The 21,740-nt window shown below is 38.6% G+C and overlaps 1 protein-coding gene across 2 annotated transcripts in view; it reads right to left on the reverse strand.

Moving 5' to 3' along the window:
- Positions 1 to 21,740, reverse strand: part of RAB3GAP1 (RAB3 GTPase activating protein catalytic subunit 1) — a 30,148-nt gene that overhangs the window by 3,153 nt on the left and 5,255 nt on the right. For both annotated transcript variants that reach the window (XM_026665377.2, XM_087950116.1), the window contains exons 6-23: positions 21,566 to 21,685; positions 20,974 to 21,139; positions 19,896 to 19,995; positions 18,444 to 18,525; positions 15,684 to 15,752; positions 14,578 to 14,651; positions 11,026 to 11,118; positions 10,016 to 10,182; positions 9,526 to 9,624; positions 9,116 to 9,288; positions 8,256 to 8,310; positions 7,601 to 7,951; positions 5,775 to 5,912; positions 3,267 to 3,494; positions 2,569 to 2,665; positions 2,380 to 2,483; positions 2,014 to 2,129; positions 1,652 to 1,754 (exon numbers count right to left, since the gene is read on the reverse strand). In XM_026665377.2, the coding sequence (XP_026521162.2) occupies positions 1,652 to 1,754; positions 2,014 to 2,129; positions 2,380 to 2,483; positions 2,569 to 2,665; positions 3,267 to 3,494; positions 5,775 to 5,912; positions 7,601 to 7,951; positions 8,256 to 8,310; positions 9,116 to 9,288; positions 9,526 to 9,624; positions 10,016 to 10,182; positions 11,026 to 11,118; positions 14,578 to 14,651; positions 15,684 to 15,752; positions 18,444 to 18,525; positions 19,896 to 19,995; positions 20,974 to 21,139; positions 21,566 to 21,685 (2,335 nt within the window). The remainder of the gene's footprint in view (positions 1 to 1,651; positions 1,755 to 2,013; positions 2,130 to 2,379; positions 2,484 to 2,568; positions 2,666 to 3,266; positions 3,495 to 5,774; positions 5,913 to 7,600; positions 7,952 to 8,255; positions 8,311 to 9,115; positions 9,289 to 9,525; positions 9,625 to 10,015; positions 10,183 to 11,025; positions 11,119 to 14,577; positions 14,652 to 15,683; positions 15,753 to 18,443; positions 18,526 to 19,895; positions 19,996 to 20,973; positions 21,140 to 21,565; positions 21,686 to 21,740) is intronic.

Below are 21,740 nucleotides of genomic sequence, written 5' to 3' on the forward strand. Positions count from 1 at the left end.
CATAACAACCTATGCCGTTAAGTCCTGAGAAATGATTAAAATCCATTTCAGATAATTATAGAAGGAACTATTATAGCATTGGATGCAGTATCTGGATAACATCATAAAAAGACATTGGGAAGGATCCAAAAGACCCTGACACAGAGAAGCAAAGAATCCTGAAAGATGCTATATTTATCTGTAATATCTAAACCAAAATAAACACTTACATGCAGCAATTAAGCTAGGAATGAGGAGACCGAAGTTGATATCCCTGCTTATTCATGAATCTTATGGCTGGGCTAGTCACATACTCAGATCCACCCAGTTCAAAAGGTTGGAGAGAAGGAAAACAACCTTCTGAATTAAGTAATAGAGAAAACAAGAAACAGCTGGGAAGAATTTTACATGTTGCCTTGAATTCCAAGTCAGAGAATATACTGTATATTGCCATCATAGGAGAATTGAAGCCAGTACTGATTAGGGGTGGGAATGAGAAATACATCGTAAGGTGACTTTCTTCCTGCACCAAATAGCAGTATTTTTGCTCTAAATTTCTGATCCTTCGCCAGTTATAGTCTACTTATATGGTCTTTGCATCCAAGCCTCAGCTTGACTATTTTAAATCATTCTGTTAAGGCTCATTTCTTCCCTCTTTCGGGGGCTGGTAAGACGCTGGGCCTGTGCAGAGGTCGGCAGCTCGATTCCCATGAGCGAATAAACCACGCAGGGACAAGAAAGGACCCTCCGCAGAATGTCTACTGGCATTCAAGTGTCCCACTGGTAAAGTTAACACCGTCCAAAAAAATTCACAGAGGCAGCCAGCCACCTTGGTGATCCCTGGCTAACCACTCACGCTTTCTTAAATATTTACTTCTTTTTCCATTTTTCAGGAACTTGGCAGCTCTTTAATTCTGTCTCCTTATTCCTGGTGCCATTACCTAATCTATCAAGTTGTTCCAGTCATCCTAAATCAATACCACACAGTGAGATGAATACAGGTACATTTTATAGGCTATTTTTATAGGAAGTTTTGTAAACATTTCATACAAACTACTTCCTGAAAAGGACAGATGCAGGGGTGGGATGCTACCGGTTCTGCCCGGTTCTAAAGAACCGGCAGCTCTGAAGAGCAGCAAATACCAAACCGGTTCTGTGTTTGCTGCTGTTTGGCCCACCCACCCACCTGGGCACTTACCTGTCCTTTATTTCCTGCATTTTCAACCGCAGCTGCTTTGCGCGGCACAGCTGAGGTTGGAAAAGCAGGAAAAAAGAGGCTTTTCAAACACTGCACCCCGCGCGCACTTTTCAGCTGTCCAGGCGGCACAGCTGGTTTTTTTTACACGCGTGTCAGGCAAACAACGTAGTCACCGAACTGGTAGTAACACCGGTTGAATCCTACCCCTGGACAGATGCTACCATTTGCTTATTTAATTGGAGATTTAACACATAATTATATTTCAACCCTGGTCTAGTTGATCTAACTTTGCTTAATTTTTAAATAGCTATGCAGTTTGGTTATTTTAGTTAGAACAGACTATCACAGCTATTTCTCTGGAAAATACACCCATAAGTAGTATGCAAAAGTGAATTTTCAAAATCTGGCATTAGAATATTATAACCAAAAAAGCAATTGTTTTATAAAAATATTAAACTAAGCAATCCACCTTACCCTTTGTGCGTTCACAAAAAGTTTGTGAATTATAATACCAGCAGGCCCTCTTCCGGCACCAAGGACTGATACTTCTGGTTGTTCCAGAAAGGAATTTACAAATCTGACAGCACAGAAAAAGTGGGAGGAAATATATCAGCAAAAGAAAAATCTTTTTACACAGACACAGTTTTAAAAACAATAACACTGGAATACTGAACAGTGAAAGTTCTCAACCAACATTCACATTTAACAGAAAATTTTCAATTGACATTCTGAAGAAATGATTCAGGTTGTTTTATCTATGATTGAAAATCTTTCTTGTAATTAATTTAATTCCCTTTAAGGGAATTTTATCCATGCAAGTTAAACAAGTCACTTACTTTTCTAGATCTTTGCGTTCTTCTTCTTTAGTACATTTTTCTATTCCAAATTTTGCTTTTAGAGACCTTGCCCGAGCAATAGTGGCTTCCACATTCATAATTTGACCAATGATTTCCTGGGAAAAGATTTAAAAAACAAACAAACAATTTTCCCTACTTGTCACATATTTCAAAGCTTTGCTCAACCATTTATCAGAGCTGGGTTCAATAGAATTTCCCAGGATTGCTCACTCTCTCCTGTCACATAGTTAATACAGTCATATGTAACCTCTTTTTTTCTTGTGATTATCATAAAATATTTATTTAAAAGCTAACATTTTAAAATTTTTCTTTCTTGAATATTATTAGGAAAATGAAATTCCTTACTTCTAATTTCTTGTCTTCTGGATTTGGGAACCGGAGAATTTTACTGGAATGGCTGATTATCTGCTTAATGATCTTCTTTACTGACCCAATATCTTCCAGAGATTCTGTTTTGAGGGAAAAAGCACATTGTAGAAAAGGCACCCTATTTTTACCGGAAACATACAGCCCTGCTTGTTAAAAGTTATTTACCTTCTTCTTTTACCTTGAGTACGGCTGCGTGGATGACACAAGAAAGAAGATGCCTTGCAAGATCAGCTGGTTTCTGAAGGGCTAAATAGTGTAGGACCTGAAGATACAGTAAGTCAAGTAGATTGCCATAATCTTGCTGCAAAATTGACAGCCATCTCTTCTCAGTGCTTCAAAACTGAAGGTTGCCTCATGTCCTTTCTTAAGCACTCAATCAAAAAGCCTCTTTCTCAAGTCTCTAAAGGGGAGGGGCCCACCATGTGAAGATGCTTTGAAATTTATCTTTTTTTTATTGAAAGGAACTTTTTTAAAGCTGAAAGATAGCATAGCAGGCTAGGTAGATGAAAAGGTGATGAAAGACTGGGACACAAGCCAAGAAGAAAAATTCACCGTACTTATCGTTTAAAAGGAAAACAGGCTCAAGATCAAAAATAACTGAAAGTTACTCTCTTACTTCATGTTCTTGTGAATAATTTATTTACATGCTTCCACATTCAAAATGGTTGCCAATTTAGACAATTATATTTCCAAATCTAACATGCATTATCCGGTCTTACTTTATAAGTGACGTGCATAGCTAGTTACCATTATGAGTAACAGAAATTCCATACAAATATATTATAAAATAAACTAAGCTAATAAATGGAAATGCCTCTAATAGACTTTCCACAGTCTATCCTAGGATGAAGCAACTTTTTTACCTTTTCTGCCTCACGGGTGTCATCAAAAAGGCGCCTCTGCCTCCTTGCTGGAATGGCCTTCGCTGTTTCCCAGGCTTCAACCCACATGTTACTTGGAATCTTCATTCGGGCGCTCAGCTCACCCTTGATGACTACACCCCCCTTTTCATCCACGGTTTCCTCTTCAATGTAATCCCGGGGCGAATACCATCTCACAAAATCTTCCAGACAACAACCAGGGTTGGCAGCCTAAGAGGAACAGGGAGGGAGGGAACGGGGAGGGGTGGGAGAAACATGCTTATTTATATATAGGGCATGGTTGTCCAAACTTGAATGAAGAGGAATTGTCCTGAGCCGCATATAAAATGTATAACACAGTTAATGTACATAAAAGACAAAGTTCCTTTATTGTTTTATCATCTTGTGGGGCCGTATTAGTAGTTGTCCAGAGCCACACGTGATGTGGATTTTCCAGACAATTCTTTTTTAAAAAAATAAGAGAGCATAAAGGATGATCAAAGGCATCATATAGTGGAACTTTCATCTTTTAAAACCTGAACGTGAAACATTCAAAATGATAGCTTACCTTCCTAACATTGTAATTTTCAACTTGTTTTCCAAGATGACCCTAGACGTGACTATTGCTTATCAATCTGAAAATGGCTGTATAACACATATGAATCAGATCAGGGTTTTTTTTACAGTGAGTCCAACTTTTCAATGCAAAGATTATTCTGACCACTGGCAAGTTTGTAATGTATTTAAAAGTAGCTCTATGCCCATGTCTTTGCTACGAAACTATGTAATTTTAGGACTTAAGTTTTGGAGCGAGGAAAATAAAGGGGGGGAGAGAAATTGTGCCTCTGCCTACCAACATCCATTGGTATTCATCTGGCTAGCATCCTGTCAGTGTGTGAGAGAATTGAGGGCTGTTTGGAAACTGAAACAGTATTTGCTGTGTGAGCAAGGAGACAGCAAGGAGCCTGGGTGCGGCTTAGCTAAACTGTTCTGTACTAAAGCTGGTTGCTGCTGTGAAAGTAAAACTGAAACTGAAACTCCTCTCCTCTGCTTGTGTTTTGCATTTGGAACAGATTTCTTTTCAGGTGGGATGGGGAGAACTCCTTAGCATCAGAGCGTGTTAATAATAATATAGGAAATACTAATGCTCCGATGGTCATTTTGAAAAATCCTTTGTTAGCGAGCACCTAGAAGCCAAGAGGAACATACGTGCCAAATTTCAAGTTTGTAGGCTTTACTCTTCTGGAGATTTTGTGATGATGCATGAGTGCTTTTTCGCTTTTATATAGAGAGATTAAGGTTATTTCAGAAATTGGAGTTCTTTAAAAGCTCAACTTTCTTCTGTACCATGACAGAGAGGTAGCCTTTTAGATGTTGATGACCTACAATTCCTTCACCATTGATTGGGAAGGCTGGGACTGAGGGAACATTCCAAAAGGGAAGGACACAATGGATGTCACGGATATAAATACAAATGTGTTTATCACAGTTTTATTCTTTAAAATAAATAAAGATGGTCCAGTTGCCTTAAATAGTGTCTACATGGTTGTAAAATGCAGGTCTAGGATAGGATCCAGCTTCTACTTCTGTAGTTTTGAAAGAAAAGGAGGGATTGTTGACTGCAACGTATTTTATGACCTAGTTTCTCTTCTGTTCAATTTTGTATATTGTGCCAAAAAATATAAAGTACAAATAAGTGTTAAAATATAATAAACAGCTGCTGTAAGATTTAACATTAACACTGGGCATTTAACTTCTGCTTCCTTCAAGTTCCAATTAAACTATTCACAGAAAAGACAGTCAACCAATCCATAAACATATTTTTGATTCAAATAAGTATAATTTGGACAAGCAAGCTTATCAAAAAAAGAGAATGTTAATTAATATTAACACAGACTGGTAATGAATATTTTCCTGAACAAACAAGTAACAAACATGCTAGAGAATCTACCAGATTTCTCATTTGCAGCATGTTTAGTGCAGATGGCAGTGGAACAAAGACTAATGACTAAAATGGGGGAAATATGATAGAAAAGAGGAAATATCCTGCTAAATATGTTGTATGACATGTTTATGCTATTGTACAGGTAGTCCTCAACTTATAACCATTTGTTTAATTGAAGTTAATGTTAAAAGTTACAATGGCACTAAAAAAGGGAGTAATGACCATTTTTCACACTTATGACCGCTGCAGCATCCCATGATCATATGATCAAAATTTGGATATTTGGCAAAGCTTTATATTTATGATGGTTGCAATGCCCCAGGGTCATATGATCACCTTTCGCAACCTTCTGACAAGCAAAGTCAATGGGGAAGCCAGATTCACTTAACTCTGCTATTAACTTAACAACTGTAGTGACTCACTTATCTGTGGCGACGGTGGTAAAATGAGGCAAAACTCACTTAACAATAATCTCGCTTAGCAGCAGAAATTTGGGGCTCAATCGTAGTCCTAAGTTGAGGACTATCTGTACTCATTTCCTGATGACCCTGGCAATCTGTGCCTACTTTGAAAGATTCCATATCTGAGAGCAAGCAAGCACTTTGCATGCGAGCTCGAAGGTGAGCTCCTTCTGCTGAGGTTCCCAGCTTGGCCAATACTTCGGATTGTTCTTCTAACAGATCTTCTGTCATAGGAGCTGGTTCCTGAACAAGGAGAGAGGGAGGAATTCTTGTTAAGACTTTTTATCTCCCATCAGGGAACAAAAACAATGAACAAAGGAACTGAATGTGGTTTCCACGTGCTTAGAACCTGTTATTCAACCTCTGTATGCCGAAGCCAGATATATCAGTCCAAAACCTAATACTTTCTGAATACAAATACAATTCAGTCATTTAACAAACTGAAGTTTTTGCATAATAGGAAACAGGAGAAGACAAAGGAAAGTAACGGATCAGCTTGGATTAAGACAGCTTCCTGACTGCACAAAAGCCAAGAATGGCATCTAGCGGTAGACCAAGAGGGGGAAAAGTATTAACAGGTTATCCTGTGGCTAGAAATTGAGTTCTAGTTCTGCTTTAGGCATGAAAAACTCTGGGCAGTCACTCTCTCTCAGCCCCCAATGTCAGGTGGCTAATTCCTGTTGCAACCAAAGATCAACACTCGATTGATCTGAAAATAGAGGACCTTGCATTTCTGGAAAAATGCTAGAAAGAAAAAAAATGGCCCCTTAGCTACAACAAATTCTATTCTAACCATTCCAAACCATGCTTGTTACTGAAATTTATCATCTGGACATGGAAATTGATTCTCTGCCATTTCTACCTATCCTTAAGAGACTAGTTTTACAACATTGCAAAGATACTTATGGCTCCAATTGCTCAGTGGACTGAGGGCCTGATAATATTCACAATTTATGAATGTTTCATATAAAGGTAGCAGACAATTAAAATGATATACAGGAATGCTTTACTGAAAGAGATATGTAAAACTTTATAGAGATGAGTTTCAACCAAAGTTACAATGGTGCTGAAAAAAAGGGACTTACCAGTTTTCAAACATGACCATGGATAGCATCCCCTGGTCACGTGATCAAAATTTGGGTGCTTGTCAACTGGCATGAGATTATGACAGCTGCACAGTCCCAGAGTCATGTGATCACCATTCGTAACCTTCCCAGCTGGCTTCAGACAAGTCAATGAGGGAAGCCAGATTTGCTTAATGACCTAATTAGTGATTCACTTAACTACTGTGGCAAGAAAGATCATAAAATGAGGCAAAACTCACGTAACTGTCTTGCTTAGCAACAGAAATTTTGGGCTCAATTGAGGTTGTAAGCCCAGGTATATAACTTTGCCGTAGACATTGTGGCGGCACAGTGGTTAGAATGCAGTTCATGCCTAAGGTGCAGTACTGTAGGCTACTTCAGTACTGACTGCTGGCTGCCTGCAGGTTGATTCCCACCGGCTCAAAATTGACTCAGTCTTCCATCCTTCCGAGGTGAATAAAACAAGGACCCTGGTTGTTGGAGGCAATAGGCTGACTAGGTAAACCACTTAGAGAGGGCTCTAAAGCACAAGCGGTATAGAAGTCTGAGTACTATAGCTATTGCTTTCCCCTCCCCTTTCCTTTAAAATTGTTGTTTAAAGGAGAAAGCATTGTAATACAGTTACTGCACATACAGCTCATCTCCCACGCTGAGTTTGAATGGTAATCATACTGAATATAAAATTTTAACACCAAGACAAAATTATATCTGTGAGAAAATAAGATCAATTATTAAATACTGTTCATGTCTAACAAACCCTAGGAGCCCCTTTCCCCTTCCTCTGAAATGGAACTCAACTTGGACATATGAGAGAAGCAGAAATATTTGTAAATGTTATTCACTCACCTGGGTTACCGGCACATAGAGAGGTTGTCCCGGGTGAAGCAATTTCATAGTGCCATACGGATGCAGACGACCCTCTGGCTTCAACACTAGTGTCTCTTTACTACTTTCTTTTGCAATTCCTTTCTTTCCACCTTCTTGTCCATTTCCTTTAAGCTCCTCTGTGTCACTCAGGCATTCAAAAAACTCTTCTTCACTGTCACTCCAAGATTCCCAAGATTTCCCCACTTCTCCTTTTTCTTTATCACTCTCTTTTGGATAGTCTCGATCCACCACGTCTTTTTGCTTTTCCAAATTAATCACCTTTTTCCCCTCATCTCTTTCTTTCTTTCTTTCAATGCAACAATTTAACATCTGGAAAGCAATCAAACTTCCATCAAGCCCACTGAAAATTCTATTGTTAATGTTAGCTATAGGTATTTTCACAATGGCAACATTTTGTTCACATTTGTAAGAGAAGCCAGAAGGTAGCCTGAATTCAAATTTATTATTGGCAAAAAGACAGCATACTTCATATAAATTCCTATAATAAATTTATAGGCTGCCCCCAATCTCTACAACTCTAAATGGCTTACTGGATACAATTAAATAAAAATTGATCACAATTTTTCAAATGAAGATTAATATATAAAAAAGCATGTGCATTTGTAAGATTTACCTGGAGTTTCTGGTGTAATAAACAACATCTCAGATCAGGTGCACTGCTGGTTAACCTAAAAAGTAATTACACTGATATTACTACAGCAATAGAAAAAGACTTGAACTGCAAAACATATAGATGCTGCCATTTTCACAAAGAGCATATATAGGTAGTCCTCAACTTATGACAACTGAGCCCATTTTCACTGCTAAGCAAGACAATTGTTAAGTAAACTTTGCCCCATTTTATGATTTTTCTTGCCACAGTTCTTAAGTGAATCACAGCAGCTGTTAAGTTGATAACATGGTTAAGTGAAACTGGCTTCCCCATTGATTTCCTTGTGGGAAAGTTGCAAAAGATGATCACATGATCCCTGGATACTGCAATGGTTGTAAATACGAGCCAGTTGCCAAGTGTCCGAATTTCCATGAGGATGCTGCAATGGTCATGTAAAAAATGGTCATGTCACTTTGTTCAGTGCCATTGTAACTTTGATCACTAAATGAATAGCTGTAAGTCAAGGACTACCTGTATAACCTGTCACTAAGTTAAATTAAGACCTTTGTGTCACAGCCTAGCAATCATTTGAACATATCTTTGCAAATAACAAGACTCGGATACTTCATAATTTATCATCCAAATATCCCTGGCAAAGATATTTAGGTTAGGCTGCTTAGAATCTCCTTCTGAGCAATCTACGTAGATGATACAAATGTATCAAGCTTTTTCTCCTTTTTATGTTAAATAAAAGAAACTGGCTGTGAATAACCTTTTGAGATGGCAGTAACACTTCACTCTCTCTTCAAACTAACTCTGAGGAGTGTAGAAAACTATTGATTTCTTATTAGTAATAACTAAATAATAGGTCTAAAACTCACCCTGGGATGAAGAAGTTGTTCTCCCATCTATAGCGCATTTCCAAGACAAATTCCTGCCAGAGATGTGCAACTCCTTTGACTCCACCATGATAAAAGTTGATCATACAAAGACAAAGAGCCAGTTTGTATGTCAGGCTGTCAGAAGGAGCAGATTTGAACTGGATGTAGAGATTCTACATATAAGGACAAATGAAAAGAATTCGTGAAACGATATTAAACTGATGCACAGAACTGCAAATTGTATTCTAAATTGTAGAATTTAATTTTAATATGCACAGTTGTTTTCTTTAAAACAAAGCATTATCTGCTTTTGAAAATGTATCCTAATCAAACCCGTGAAATTTGCTTTTCATTTGAATAAAAGTAATTAAAATCTGGTACATGTTTTTCACATATGCATTTGAACTTACGGAGTCTTCACTCTCTGGGGGTGGAATACTTCCTGCTGAAGTATTAGTTCTAGCTTCAGATCCATCTGCTGATTTGTCAACAGCATCAGGGAACAAATACTAAAAAGAAAAACACATAGCTTCAGTTTTCAATTTTTTCACAACATTGGATCTTACCATTACATTGCCCTGAAACATGGCTACTAAACACCTAAATCATTATTTCTCCTGCTATGAAGCTATCAATAACACATTTTGTTTATCAGCCAATGTAATTAATAGAGCATCAATCTGATCTCAAAAGCTGGGTGCCTGACAGCAACCACTCTGGGTTTGTTTTTTTTAATATATTGAGCCTTCTAAATGCTTTTTCGTGACAATGCCAAACATTTAGCAGCAATCCATTTTCAATGTGTGACTGCTAGAAGATCTCTATTTCCAGAGAAAGATCAGATTTGTTATTCTAGTGAGGGCTCAGAGAATTCATAACTCATCATAAAATGTAACTTACCATGAGAACAGTATTCAGGACATCATTATTTAAAGGAGATTCATCTATGCCTCTGTGCTTACGAATTTTTTTCTTTGCAGTATGAACCATATTTGTCACTGACAGTTTATGGATTGGGACTGGTGCTGGTTCTGTGAGCTTGGACAAAGCATGGCTTATATCGGCATCTACAAAATATCAACATTTGGCAAAGAAAAGAAGTGATCCAAATTATTGTAATGTTTCCTTAGTATCTTTCCCAGTCTTGCTTCACTTAACAGTGGTAACTGAGACCAGAATTTCCATCGCTAATTGACAACATTAAACAAATCACTGCAGGCCTTTAAACGAGAATGTCACATGATCGCCATTAGTGATTTCCTGCTGGCTTCTCCATTGACTCTGCTTGTACGAAACTGGCAATGCTCACAAACTGCAATCACATGACCACTGAATATTGAAACTTTGTAATTCCAAGCCAGGTGTCAGGAAACCAACTGATATTAGTATAAGGACCCATTTTAAGTACTGCTCATTCAGTGTCATCATCAGTTCAAAAGTCATGAAATGAGTGATTGCTAAATCAGGACCAGTTCTTTTTTTAAAAAATCTCATTGTTTTATTAAATACTACTTAGATCAGGAGCTTCAAACTCAAGGCCCAGGGGGCAGATTCAGCCTGCAGGGTGCTTAGGTCTGGCCCACAGGGCTGCCCTGGAAACAGCGAAGGACCGGCCTGCGATGTCTCTGCCAGCGAAAACAGAGTTCTGGAGGGCCAGGGGCAGGAGTTGCAGGACGCAGTCTCAGATAAAAATGGAGCTTGGGACCCATTTTTGCTGGCAGAGCATTTGGGCCACTATAGGCAACCCAACATGAGTGACATTGAGCTGGCCACGCCCACACTGGTCCCAAGGTCAAACACAACCCAGATGCAGCCCTTAATGAAATCGAGTTTGACACCCCTGACTTAGATGTTTTCACAAATCCAAGTGTCCCAACCTTTGATTGTTTCAGAAAAACTATGAATTTTACCTTTCCCTTCTTCTTCAAACGCTGATCTTCCAAGAATCTCATCAGTTGATTCTTTCCGACGACATAATTTGAAAAATTCAGTAACAAAATCACCTGCAAGAGGAAATAGTCATGCAGATACTTTACTGTTTTCCACGAAGGAATACTCCATATAATTAATATTGGGATTTAGTAGAAAAAGTATTCCTTTCTATCAGATCTATAATTGGCAATTTACATTCGATACTAACATTAAATTACTGATCTAATGGGAGGGCTTTAAATTTCATATAAGAGTAACTAGGATTTAAGATGCTAGCATAAATATAAAAACATTGTGCCAATACCATTAAGAAGACAAATTGAATTAGGATTTCAAAATTAACTATGAATAGCTAACTATATAAATCTAAATACAAGTTATTTGTCTTCTCTGTCAATACAAATCCAACATTTTAATTGGAAAATGTGTAATTGGCCAATAATCAACTGAGTGCTATTTTAAGCCCTGAAACAAAGTGGGTTCAGGCTCAGTTAGATTTAAAATTAAAATACAAATTGCCTTCTTTGAAGTTTAGGGAACTTCCTAAACCAGATATGTGACATTAAGAATAAATATAATTTGAGTTCCGGTTTGTCAGGCTTCGGCGGTGGCAGGAATTCGCGATTGTGCGTGATCCCTGCTGCGCTCGCTGCTGGAGTGCCTCCGATCCAGCTGGATTTGAAGGCTATAGTTATCCCATAGGGATAACTGAAGACGGGAGATCCGGGCAGGGATCCAGGGGCATCGCAACCCCCCTCCTCAGCCGGCTTAACTCCCTTTTCCAAAGGCGGTGGAGCGGCGTTCAGCAATGGCCGCCACAAAGAACCTCTCAGCCGGACAAGTTTTGTGCAGGAGGAAGTTGAGAAAGTGAAAGTTTTTGGCTGAACCAGGACAATAAGTAACATCTGAATACCATGGAAATCTAGCTTTCTAAAGGATACATTGTTTCCCAAGAAGATCGTAAAAAGCTGCGGATGAAAGTGAAAAGGGCAAGGTTTTTTTTTCTTCACTCTCCTTCCCTACGGAGATAGCAGATGGAAATCGGAAATACCCGCTTTGGCAACAGAAGGTAACCAATTTTGAAAATTAAAGCCAAGGGGACATTAAAGATTTCTGAACATTGATATTGAAAAATCAAAATCTTTTTGCTATAAGTGGGAAGGGAGAGGTAAATGATTTATACTAAAATTTTGCTGGAGGAGACTGCTTGGAGCTTATAAGATCAGAGACTAAACTGCAATAAGACTTTTGCAAAATCATTTTGGAATTGTGTAATTGAACTCTACCCCAGGAAGAGAAAGTATTAAAAGAAGAAAGTGCTAAATGAAACAGTTTGTGTTGATTTTGATTGCTTGATGACTTTGCAAACTATCTTTTGAAAGACTAAAAACATTTGGATTGTTTAAATATATATATATATATCTCACAATGGCATTATCTGTGGAAGAATTGAAAATGGAATTTAAAAAGCTAAAAGAAGAGGAACAAGAAGGCAAGGGCTCTTCTGGATCTGTTTTTCACTTCTTAGAAATGGCGATTTCTACTTATCAGGAAATGCAGCAACAAGAAAGTTGGGATGAAGAAGAAGAAGCCATCTTTAATGGTCACATAACTTTAGTTGATGAAGAAAAGGGAAAAAGGGGAAAGAAAATGGAGAATTCAAGATCTAAAAAAACAACCAAGAAAGGGAAAAATAAGGTGAAAAATCGATATGTCAGAAAGCAACAGAAAATAGGAATACAACAGAGAGGGGAGACTAAGAGAGTGGAGATTGAGAGATGGGGGGGGTAAAAAGGCTAGATTTGACAAGAAAGGAAGGGAAAAAGGGAAGAGAAGTTATAAAGGCTTAAAACAAGATGTTAAAAAACAGGGTTTTTTTAGAGACAAAGGGTAAAATACAATTTAAAAAGAGATTCTGCAAAAGTACATAAGATTGTATCGTAGTATTTGTATTTGAAATTGGAATATTATATGTGTTAATAGAAAATTGTAGGGAATGTGTAAAATGTCTAAGATTTAATAATAGAGTTTAATTAATTAATTTGTTATGGAACATTGTTTTTACTATACTATAAGCTTATTATGTTTTTTATTTTAAAATGTTACGTAGAATGTACTAAGCAGAATCAGAATGGAAATTATGTATTACTTTAAGTGTTAAATTTGGGGGAAAGATAGAAAGGCGTCATACTTCAGCCACTGATTACAGGAAAAATTTTGCATTAAAGAGAAAAGATAAATAGACAACTGAAAAAGAACGGACAAAAGATACAAGTATAATGATTTAAATTGAGATGAAGTAAATAAAATAGAATTAAGAGAGTGAAAAAAGGGGAGAAGACATATAGAAAATATAGAATGTTAAATAAGATATGAAATAGTATATAAGATGAGCATGAATTTGATTTAAGTCTGTACAAAAGGATGTAACCCGGGGTTAAGCCACTTTCTAAAAAGAAGTTTTATGTTTTCATGTTACGTGTTTTGTTTGTTTATTGAGAATTAAGAATGTTGGATGAGAACATATGAAATCGTAAATAAGACAGATGAAAGTATAAGTTTAATGAATAAATTTGAATAGAAGTAAAGGGAAAAATAGTGAGAAGTTGGAAAAAGAGTAACAAGATATGAAGTTGAATACATAAGATGCATATTAAATTGTGTTTGTATGGAAATGTGATAATTTGGAACTATGCTGTACTTAAACAAGATGTTTTATTTGTTTTGTTAAATAAGCAGTTTTTAGAAAAGATGTTTTATGTTCTTACGTTTTATGTTTTGTTTGTTTGTGTATTGTCTTTGAAAATTAATAAAATTTGTTTTAAAAAAAAAAGAATAAATATAATTTATTGCTACCACAGAAGTTGAAACCCACATATGAATATTTAAGTATGGCAAATGAAGCCATAAATTATTAGTTTTTTAAAAATCCAAATTTTACATTCAAAACATTCCAGTGCTATTTTTTCTGAAATAGAAACTTATTTTAACTATTAAGAAAGACATAAAAAGAAATATGTTGTTCTTATTGCGTTCTTTACCACAAAACCTACATGAACTTTCTGGTGTTGCACAGTGCTGTATCAACTTCATATCTTGCTGTAATACAGGTAGTCCTCAACTTTCAACAATTGAGTCCAAAATGTCCATTGCTAAGTGAATTAAGTGAGTTTTTCCCCGCCTTACACTTTTTTTGCCAGTTAAGTGAATCACTGCAGCTATTAATTTAATAACCTGGTTGTTAAATGAATCTTCCCCATTGAGTTTGCTTGTCATAAGTTGAAAGAGGTGATCACATGACCTCAGGTCACTGCCACTGAGATAAATATGAGCCAGTTGCCAAGTGTCCAAATTTTAATTACGTGACCGTGGGGATGCAACAGTTGTAAGTGTAAAAATTGATTGTTAGTCAGTTTTTTCAATGCCATTGTAACTTTGAGCAGTCATTAAATGAACTGTTGTAAGTCAAGGACTACCAGTAATTTGAAAGAAAAAAGGCAAGGGATAGAATAAAGCTTGAGAATTCTTACTCAGTAAGCACTGTGGATTATCAGCTTTTCTGACTCTCACAGACCACTGAGGTGCTTGAGCAGGATCCAGGTCTCTTTAAAAACAAGCAAACAAAAAATATTAACTTTGTTTTACCCAAACACTGAAAAGCAGTGTTTGAATAAAAACAATAAGTTTTGATAATGATCTTTAGCATACTCTGACAAAATAAAATAAACCCCATTCCCCATCTTTTAGGTAGGCTCTCTCTGCCATTTTTGACTAATGTGATTGTTTTTATAAGCTAAAAAGTTGTCTAGACAATTTTGAATTAGAACATTTTCTGAAAGTTTCCCCATGTTAATTATTCAAATTAGTATATTAGTCTCAATGTGTGTCATGGATTTCTGGGGCCCTCAGGATGGTAAATAAAAGGACCCAAACCTCCATTCACAGGAGATCCTTGGGTCTTCGCTCCTATTTCAGTTTCTCCTAGGGTAGCAATTGGGTAGTTCCTGCTATCACTACTTTACTTTCCAGGGGATACCTCACCTGGAACTCATTCCCTACTTCCAGGGTATGGGAAGTCTCACATTCTATGTTGCTTTTTTGTGATTCTAGCTCAATTTCTTAGAACAATTTCTTGAAAAGCAACCACCACTTAATTCTGAAACTGCCAAATTTTTCCTAAAAGAATAAAAAAATTCTAAGTATTGGGAAAAACTTAGTATTGGTATATAAGTTATTCAAAAGCAGACTGTTTAAGTACAGCAAGTTCCCTTTCAACCAAGGTTTTTATGCAGATGTTAGATCACCACTGATCACTGCTTCCTGCTTTGTTTCCGTTAGATTCTTTCAAACCAAACAATATTCACGTAAGAAAAAAGTATTACTGCATGGTGCACTTTATTCAGAATAAATGGATTCAACTACATCTCTTATTAAACAGAAGTACACTCACATTAGCAAAGTCAATCTTAATATTATTACAAACATTACTACAATGTTTATTCTATAGGAAACCTTGTCATATATAATAGAAAACTTAAATACAATTTTAATATTTGGAAATGGAGAAGTCTGACTAAAAGAAAGTTCTGGAATTCTGAACTATAAAATATAATGAAACAGAAAAATATGTACTTACGAATAAACATCATTGTCCACAATTATGCCCTCTGTTAAATGGGGCCATGTAGCTGCTAAATGAAGTTCACTAGAAGTAGAAGCATTACTTTATAAGAAGTTTTGAAATTATAACAAAATAAGTATTAGCATGGATCCAAACTTGACTTGCAGAAACAGAAAGTTTACTCAGAGGTAAATCCTAATAGTGCAGGAGAAGGTATCTCAAGACCAAAACTATTCAATGATCAAAGATTGCCTGAAATTGACGGTGTGATTTTGCATCACTTTGGGAAAGAATGATATATATATATAGGCCTAAACCACACTTAGCATCACTTGGAAGAAAATAAAGAAATCCCTTCCAAATTTCGGGAGGGGAGAACCAAAATCCCTGCATTATGTGTGACATAGCTGCACCCACCTATCAAGCCCCCTAATTATTAAGTATGGTTTTTAGCACCAAAAGACTGTCCATCACTAGAATGAGTGACTGCAAAAAAGGCATAGTCCCATTGATTGTAGCAAAGATAAGTAAATGGCTGCTTAGAATTCAGTTTTTAACTGTCTATGGAAATTCAAACTTACCGTGTTTCTCACAAAATAAGGCTGGGACTTATTTTTTTTTGACTCCCCCCCCCCAAAAAAACGGCTAGGCTGTCTTTTCGGGGGTGACTTAATTCCCCCCCCTTGCAACCTCGGGTGGGTGGGAAGCGACAGCTTGGATGTTGACCTCGGCGTTGGTGGGGCACTTCGTATCGGGAGACCTTTTGCCACTGTTGCTTTCCCTTCTCCCATGCTGCCACGGCGTTTAGAGCAACACCGTGGCGTTTGGCGCAGCCATGTGCGGCCAGCCAAGGCTCCTCCCTGCAACTGGAGCCCGGCGGAGACACTCGGCTTCAGGCGCTCCTGTCGCCACCTTCCCTTTGCCTTCGAAGGTGAAGCCAATTATTTTAAAAACGACGCCCTACTACAACAAAGACTCCCCTGCCCGAGAGGGCAGCCCAACCCCACGTGAGGAGGCGAATCTCCCGGGGCCGCAGCACAGGATCGGCCCATCTCGGGAGAAGCGCCCGGCCGCCATCCCTGCCTGGTGCTGGACAGAGAGCGAAGAGCTTCACCTGGGGCGCCCAGCACAGCTGACAGACGGGCCCTCCTTCCCGGCAGCAGAGCTCTCACCAAGGCAGTGAGCGCCTCCCCACTGGACCCTCTGCTCATCCCGCCAGGACCACGCCAGAGCCGCACGGGCTGGGCAAAGCCAGGAAAGCAAGCCGTGGGTGCGCGCCCGCCTGCCAAGCAAAAGAGCCGGGCTGACCTGAGCTTGGCTTCCTTCCCAAGTCCCTCCAGCGCGAACCCGAAAGGGCCACTGGGAGAGGCTGCCCGAGGCAGTGATAGCGCCCACCCGGGAGCCCACAGGGAGGCGAGGTGATGGCAGCGCTGCTTCCCTGGCCGGCAGAGAGAGCCCGAAGCTGCCTGTCCTTTCCACCCCTCGCCCAGCCTGTCCCTGTGCATCTCCAAATGCGCCTGCAGCTCCAAACGCTGCAGCAGAATGGGCATCAGGCAGAGGCGCTGACTCGACAGGACTCAGCTCGGAGAAGGACGTGGCGCAGGCCGTCACCTTGCCTCCCTGTCCATGGATGGGTGGGCGCTATCACTGCCTCGAGCGGCCTCTCCTGGTGGCCCCTTCGGGTTCGCGCTGGAGGGACTTGGGAAGGAAGCCAAGCTCAGGTCGTCCTGGATCTATTGCTTGGCAGGCGGGCACCCGTGGCTTGCTTTCCCGGCTCTGCCCAGCCCGCACGGCTCTGGCGCAGCCCTGGTGGGATAAGCGGGGGGTCCAGTGGGGAGGTGCTTGCTGCCTTGGTGAGAGCTCCGCCGCCGGGCAGGAGGGCCTGCCTGTCAGCTGCGCTGGGTGCCCCAGGCGAAGCTCTTCGCGCTCTGCCCGGCGCCAGGCAGGGATGGCGACTGGATGCTTCTCCCAGGGTGGGCCGACCCTGTGCTGCAGCCCCGGGAGATTCGCCTCCCCATATGGGGTTGGGCTGCCCTCTTGGGCAGGGGAGGCTTTGTCGCACCGGTAGTAGGGCGTCATTTTTAAAAGAATTGGCTTTGCCTTTGAAGGTGAAGGGAAGGCAGCGACAGGAGCACCTGAAGCCGAGTGTCTCCGCTGGGCTCCGGTTGCAGGGAGGAGCCCTGGCTGGCTGCGCGTGGCTGCACCAAATGCTGCAGCGTTGCTCTAAACGCCACGGCAGCAAGGGAGAAGGGAAAGCAACGGTGGAGGAAGGTCTCCTGATACGAAGTACCCCACCAATGCCAAAGTCAACACAGGCAGCACCATATCCGGGTATGCAACAAAGCTACTTCCTAGCGGCAAGCCCCCTCCCACCATTCCCCCCCATTTCGCATGTTTAATATAGGCCTTAATTTGGGGGGAGGGGCTTAATTTGATTTTATGCCAATTAAAACATGCTGGGCCTTCCTATTGGTGGAGGCCATATTGTTGGAGAAACACGGTACTATTTTATACATACGAATGTTTATTTCTTAAAATATGCAGCTGAGACCCAATATTTTCCTATCACTCACTGAATAATTTAAAGAGAATTTAGGCATGGTATTCAGTGCCATAATGTTCTCTAACAGTGAGTTTACAGAGGTAATACATCTGGTAACTTTAATTCATGAATAACAAGACTTATCAAACACTTTATTATATATTAAACAATGTTGATGCATAAACAACTGTTCTGTTAAAAAGACTTCTGAAATAATAATAAAAACTTCTTACCTAATAGGATCCTCACAGGCACCAAATGGTAACTTTCCAAATTCTACGCCTCCAACTTCACCTCCAACTAAAGCATCTATATCTATTGGCAAACATAATTATGTTTATACAGTTCATATAGTTATACATACATACATATATTATAAATATTTTGTCATATTATTCCATAAATATATAATATTCTAATTCCTACCACTTGAGGAAAGGATGATATTGCCACAACAAACCAGTTTATCTTAGACACAAAAGTTTAATCTTCTGCTTAATATTGATCTCATTGTTTATGAGGGACAGTGAGGTGAAGAGATAAAAAAGTTTCGTACAATTTCTACACAATCTCTTCTTGAAAAAAGTTCAGATTCTTCAATTTGTAATCATTAGCATTATGGATATGGTAGTAGAAAATATGTGCAGATAGTCCCCGACTTATGACCACAATTGAACCCACAATTTGTTGTGAAATGAGACAGTTGTGAAGTTATTTTTGCCCCATTTTATGACCTTTCTTGCCATAGTTGTTCAGTGAATCACTATAGTTGTTAAGTTAATGACATAGTTGTTAAGTGAATCTGGCTTCCCCATTAACTTTGCTTGTCATAAGGTTGTAAAAGGGGATCACATGACCCCTGAACACTGCAAACATCATAAAAATATTGCAGTTGCCATCGTCCAAATTTTGATCATGTGGGGATGCTGCAATGGTCATAAGTGTGAAATATGATCATGTCACTTTTTTCTGAGCTGTTGTAACTTCAAACGGCCCCTAAATGAACTGTTGTAAGTATAACAGATTCTTGAGCAACTAAATCTACTACAAAGAATGAAGACGAATCCCAATACATGTGGTAGCCTAAGGCAATAATGGATGAAGACTTCATTTTACAGGTAATCCTCAACTTATGAGCATAATTGGAATAAATTTTTGATATTGTTTTGTGGTGGTTATTAAGCAAATCAATTTTGCCCAATAGTTGTTTTCCGCCAGAAATCAGAAGTAAATGTCACAAAGCTAAAATATAAAATAAATAAAAATGATAAATAAAAAAGCTGCAAAAAAAATGAAACAAATAAAATTATGGAAGAGAATATTTGTAGCTCCAGGGTGAATTGTGGAATCCTTGGAGCTCTGAGTTTCTTGCAGGCATTTCATTACCAAATTAAGTAACATCGTCACTGACAATGTTATCTAGTTTACCTACCTAGGTCTGTAACAGCCAAGGACCCCAAATTATTCTTTGCATTTTACAGTGAGGAACAAGTTTTTTCCCCCCCTTGCCCTAGCCTCAAAGCTGCTGTCATATATTTAATATATGTTAAACTTCTAATTTATTTGTCCTATAAAAAGAACAGGAGAAAGAAAAGAATTCTTGTTGCATGTTTCTTTGGTTCTGATCTACTTTTGTACTAAATTAGACAACATGAAATTACAATACAAATAAATCAGTTTCCTACCTGGAGGTTGTTGAGGCCAGAAATACTGCTGCCAATCTTGAAGTATATATGTAAGCCTAATACTTATATTAATTGCAGGCAGTGGCGTTAATGGGCAGCCCTGGAAAACATACCAATAAGAATAATCACAAAAAATGTGAGGTCCAAAACATTAGGCATTCCTAATCTTTTGCTTTAACCCAGATAATATAACAGAAAATATTTCTGAAGAGTACATTTTCAAAATTGTATATGAATACTTTTTGCAATCAGCTGAATTCAATGTCCTTCTGAACCGCTTTAATGTTCAAACTAAGACTGATTCACAGAATGTATCTCTTGTGAGCATTGTATTTGAACTGACATAATTTGTGAGATGGAAGACTTTCCCCAGGCATTGGGTATGTGACAGAGGACAACACAAGTCACTTTTAATCATTCTGTATTGAAGTGAAAAGGAAGGACTTTAAATTTTGAAACCTTTCCCTACTTATACTGTTCATATTTAATCGGATCAAGGAAAAGTAAAGTTTGAATAAATTATAAACGGTATATGATATAACACAATCTGCAAAAAATGTTTAATCTGCATGGCATACTTGAGTAACCTCACCTAAAGTGGCCCATTCAAAATACAAGTAGTCCTTGCTCAATGATCATTCATTTAACAACTGTTCACAGTTGCTACAGTCCTGGAAAAGTAATGTAGAATCAATCCTTGTATTTACAACCACCGCAGCATGATAGTGATCCAAGTGCTTAGCAACCAGCTTACTCTTACAATAGTTCCAGCATCCTGCAATCACATGATTTCTGACCTTCCTATCTGACAAGCAAAGTCAACAGAAAAGCTGACAGAAGGTTGCAAGTTGTGGTCAAGTGATGTCTCACTTAACGACCATAGCAAAAAAAGGTTGTAAAGTCAGGTACAGTCAGATGGTACCTCACTTAATAAACACAATACTTATTTTCTGGTCCCTACTGTGGTTGTAAGTTGAGAACTAACTGTAGCATAAGAGTTACTGCACTTGCTACTTTTGGAAAGATCATTTGGGACATCTTCATGCACCAACCATGTGCATACACAAACTATACTCACAATCTTAGATTTGAAGATGTCCAACAATCCAGATAAGTGACTATACTGACTGGATACTTTGCGAAGATGAACCATTTCAAAGTCAGTTCTGACTCCAGGACCTTGACACTCCCCAACATACATTTTCCGGTTTCTGTGATGAATTTGCACAAATACTGGCACCTGGCTGAAAAATATTGAAAATGTTTTCAAATAAAGATGATTGTATTCTTGGAGGACTAGACTGATTAAAATCACTAATGTAGAGTTTGAGAAAAAAAAACCACACTAAAAACTCAGCAAAGAAGCAACTTTATGTAATTTCTAATTTTTTGCTTGTTGTTAGCATCTTGTCTTATTTCTGCAAGCTAGTAAAACAAGGTTCTTCGTGTGCATCTACTTTGCAAAAACAGATAGTGCAGGAGTACAAAACTTAACTTTATCACTGTATATAAATAGAGATCTAGTCCCGTTCCCTTCCAGCACAGAAGATGTTATTTAGCTGGATAATGAAATATCTGCACAAATACAACCAAGCTTAGAGAGCACCAAAGACTCCACAGTTCAACTCTGAGCTACAAATATTCTCTTCTATTGATAAAACTTTACTTACCAACCTGTGTTGCCCAATGCAATAGAAACTGAGCTTAGAAGGAGATTACATTTGGATTCGCTAAGAACTGCCTCAATGTTTGCTGCTGGTGCAATAACTACAAGTTCACGCAAGCCATACCTAGAACAAATGAAATATTCCACTAAATGTAGATTTCAAAGTTTAAGAGGATTAA

Source organism: Notechis scutatus, chromosome 1 (assembly GCF_049901735.1).
Source record: "Notechis scutatus isolate UNSWTSFEM ecotype Mainland chromosome 1, rNotScu1.2, whole genome shotgun sequence".
Lineage (NCBI taxonomy): Eukaryota > Metazoa > Chordata > Lepidosauria > Squamata > Elapidae > Notechis > Notechis scutatus.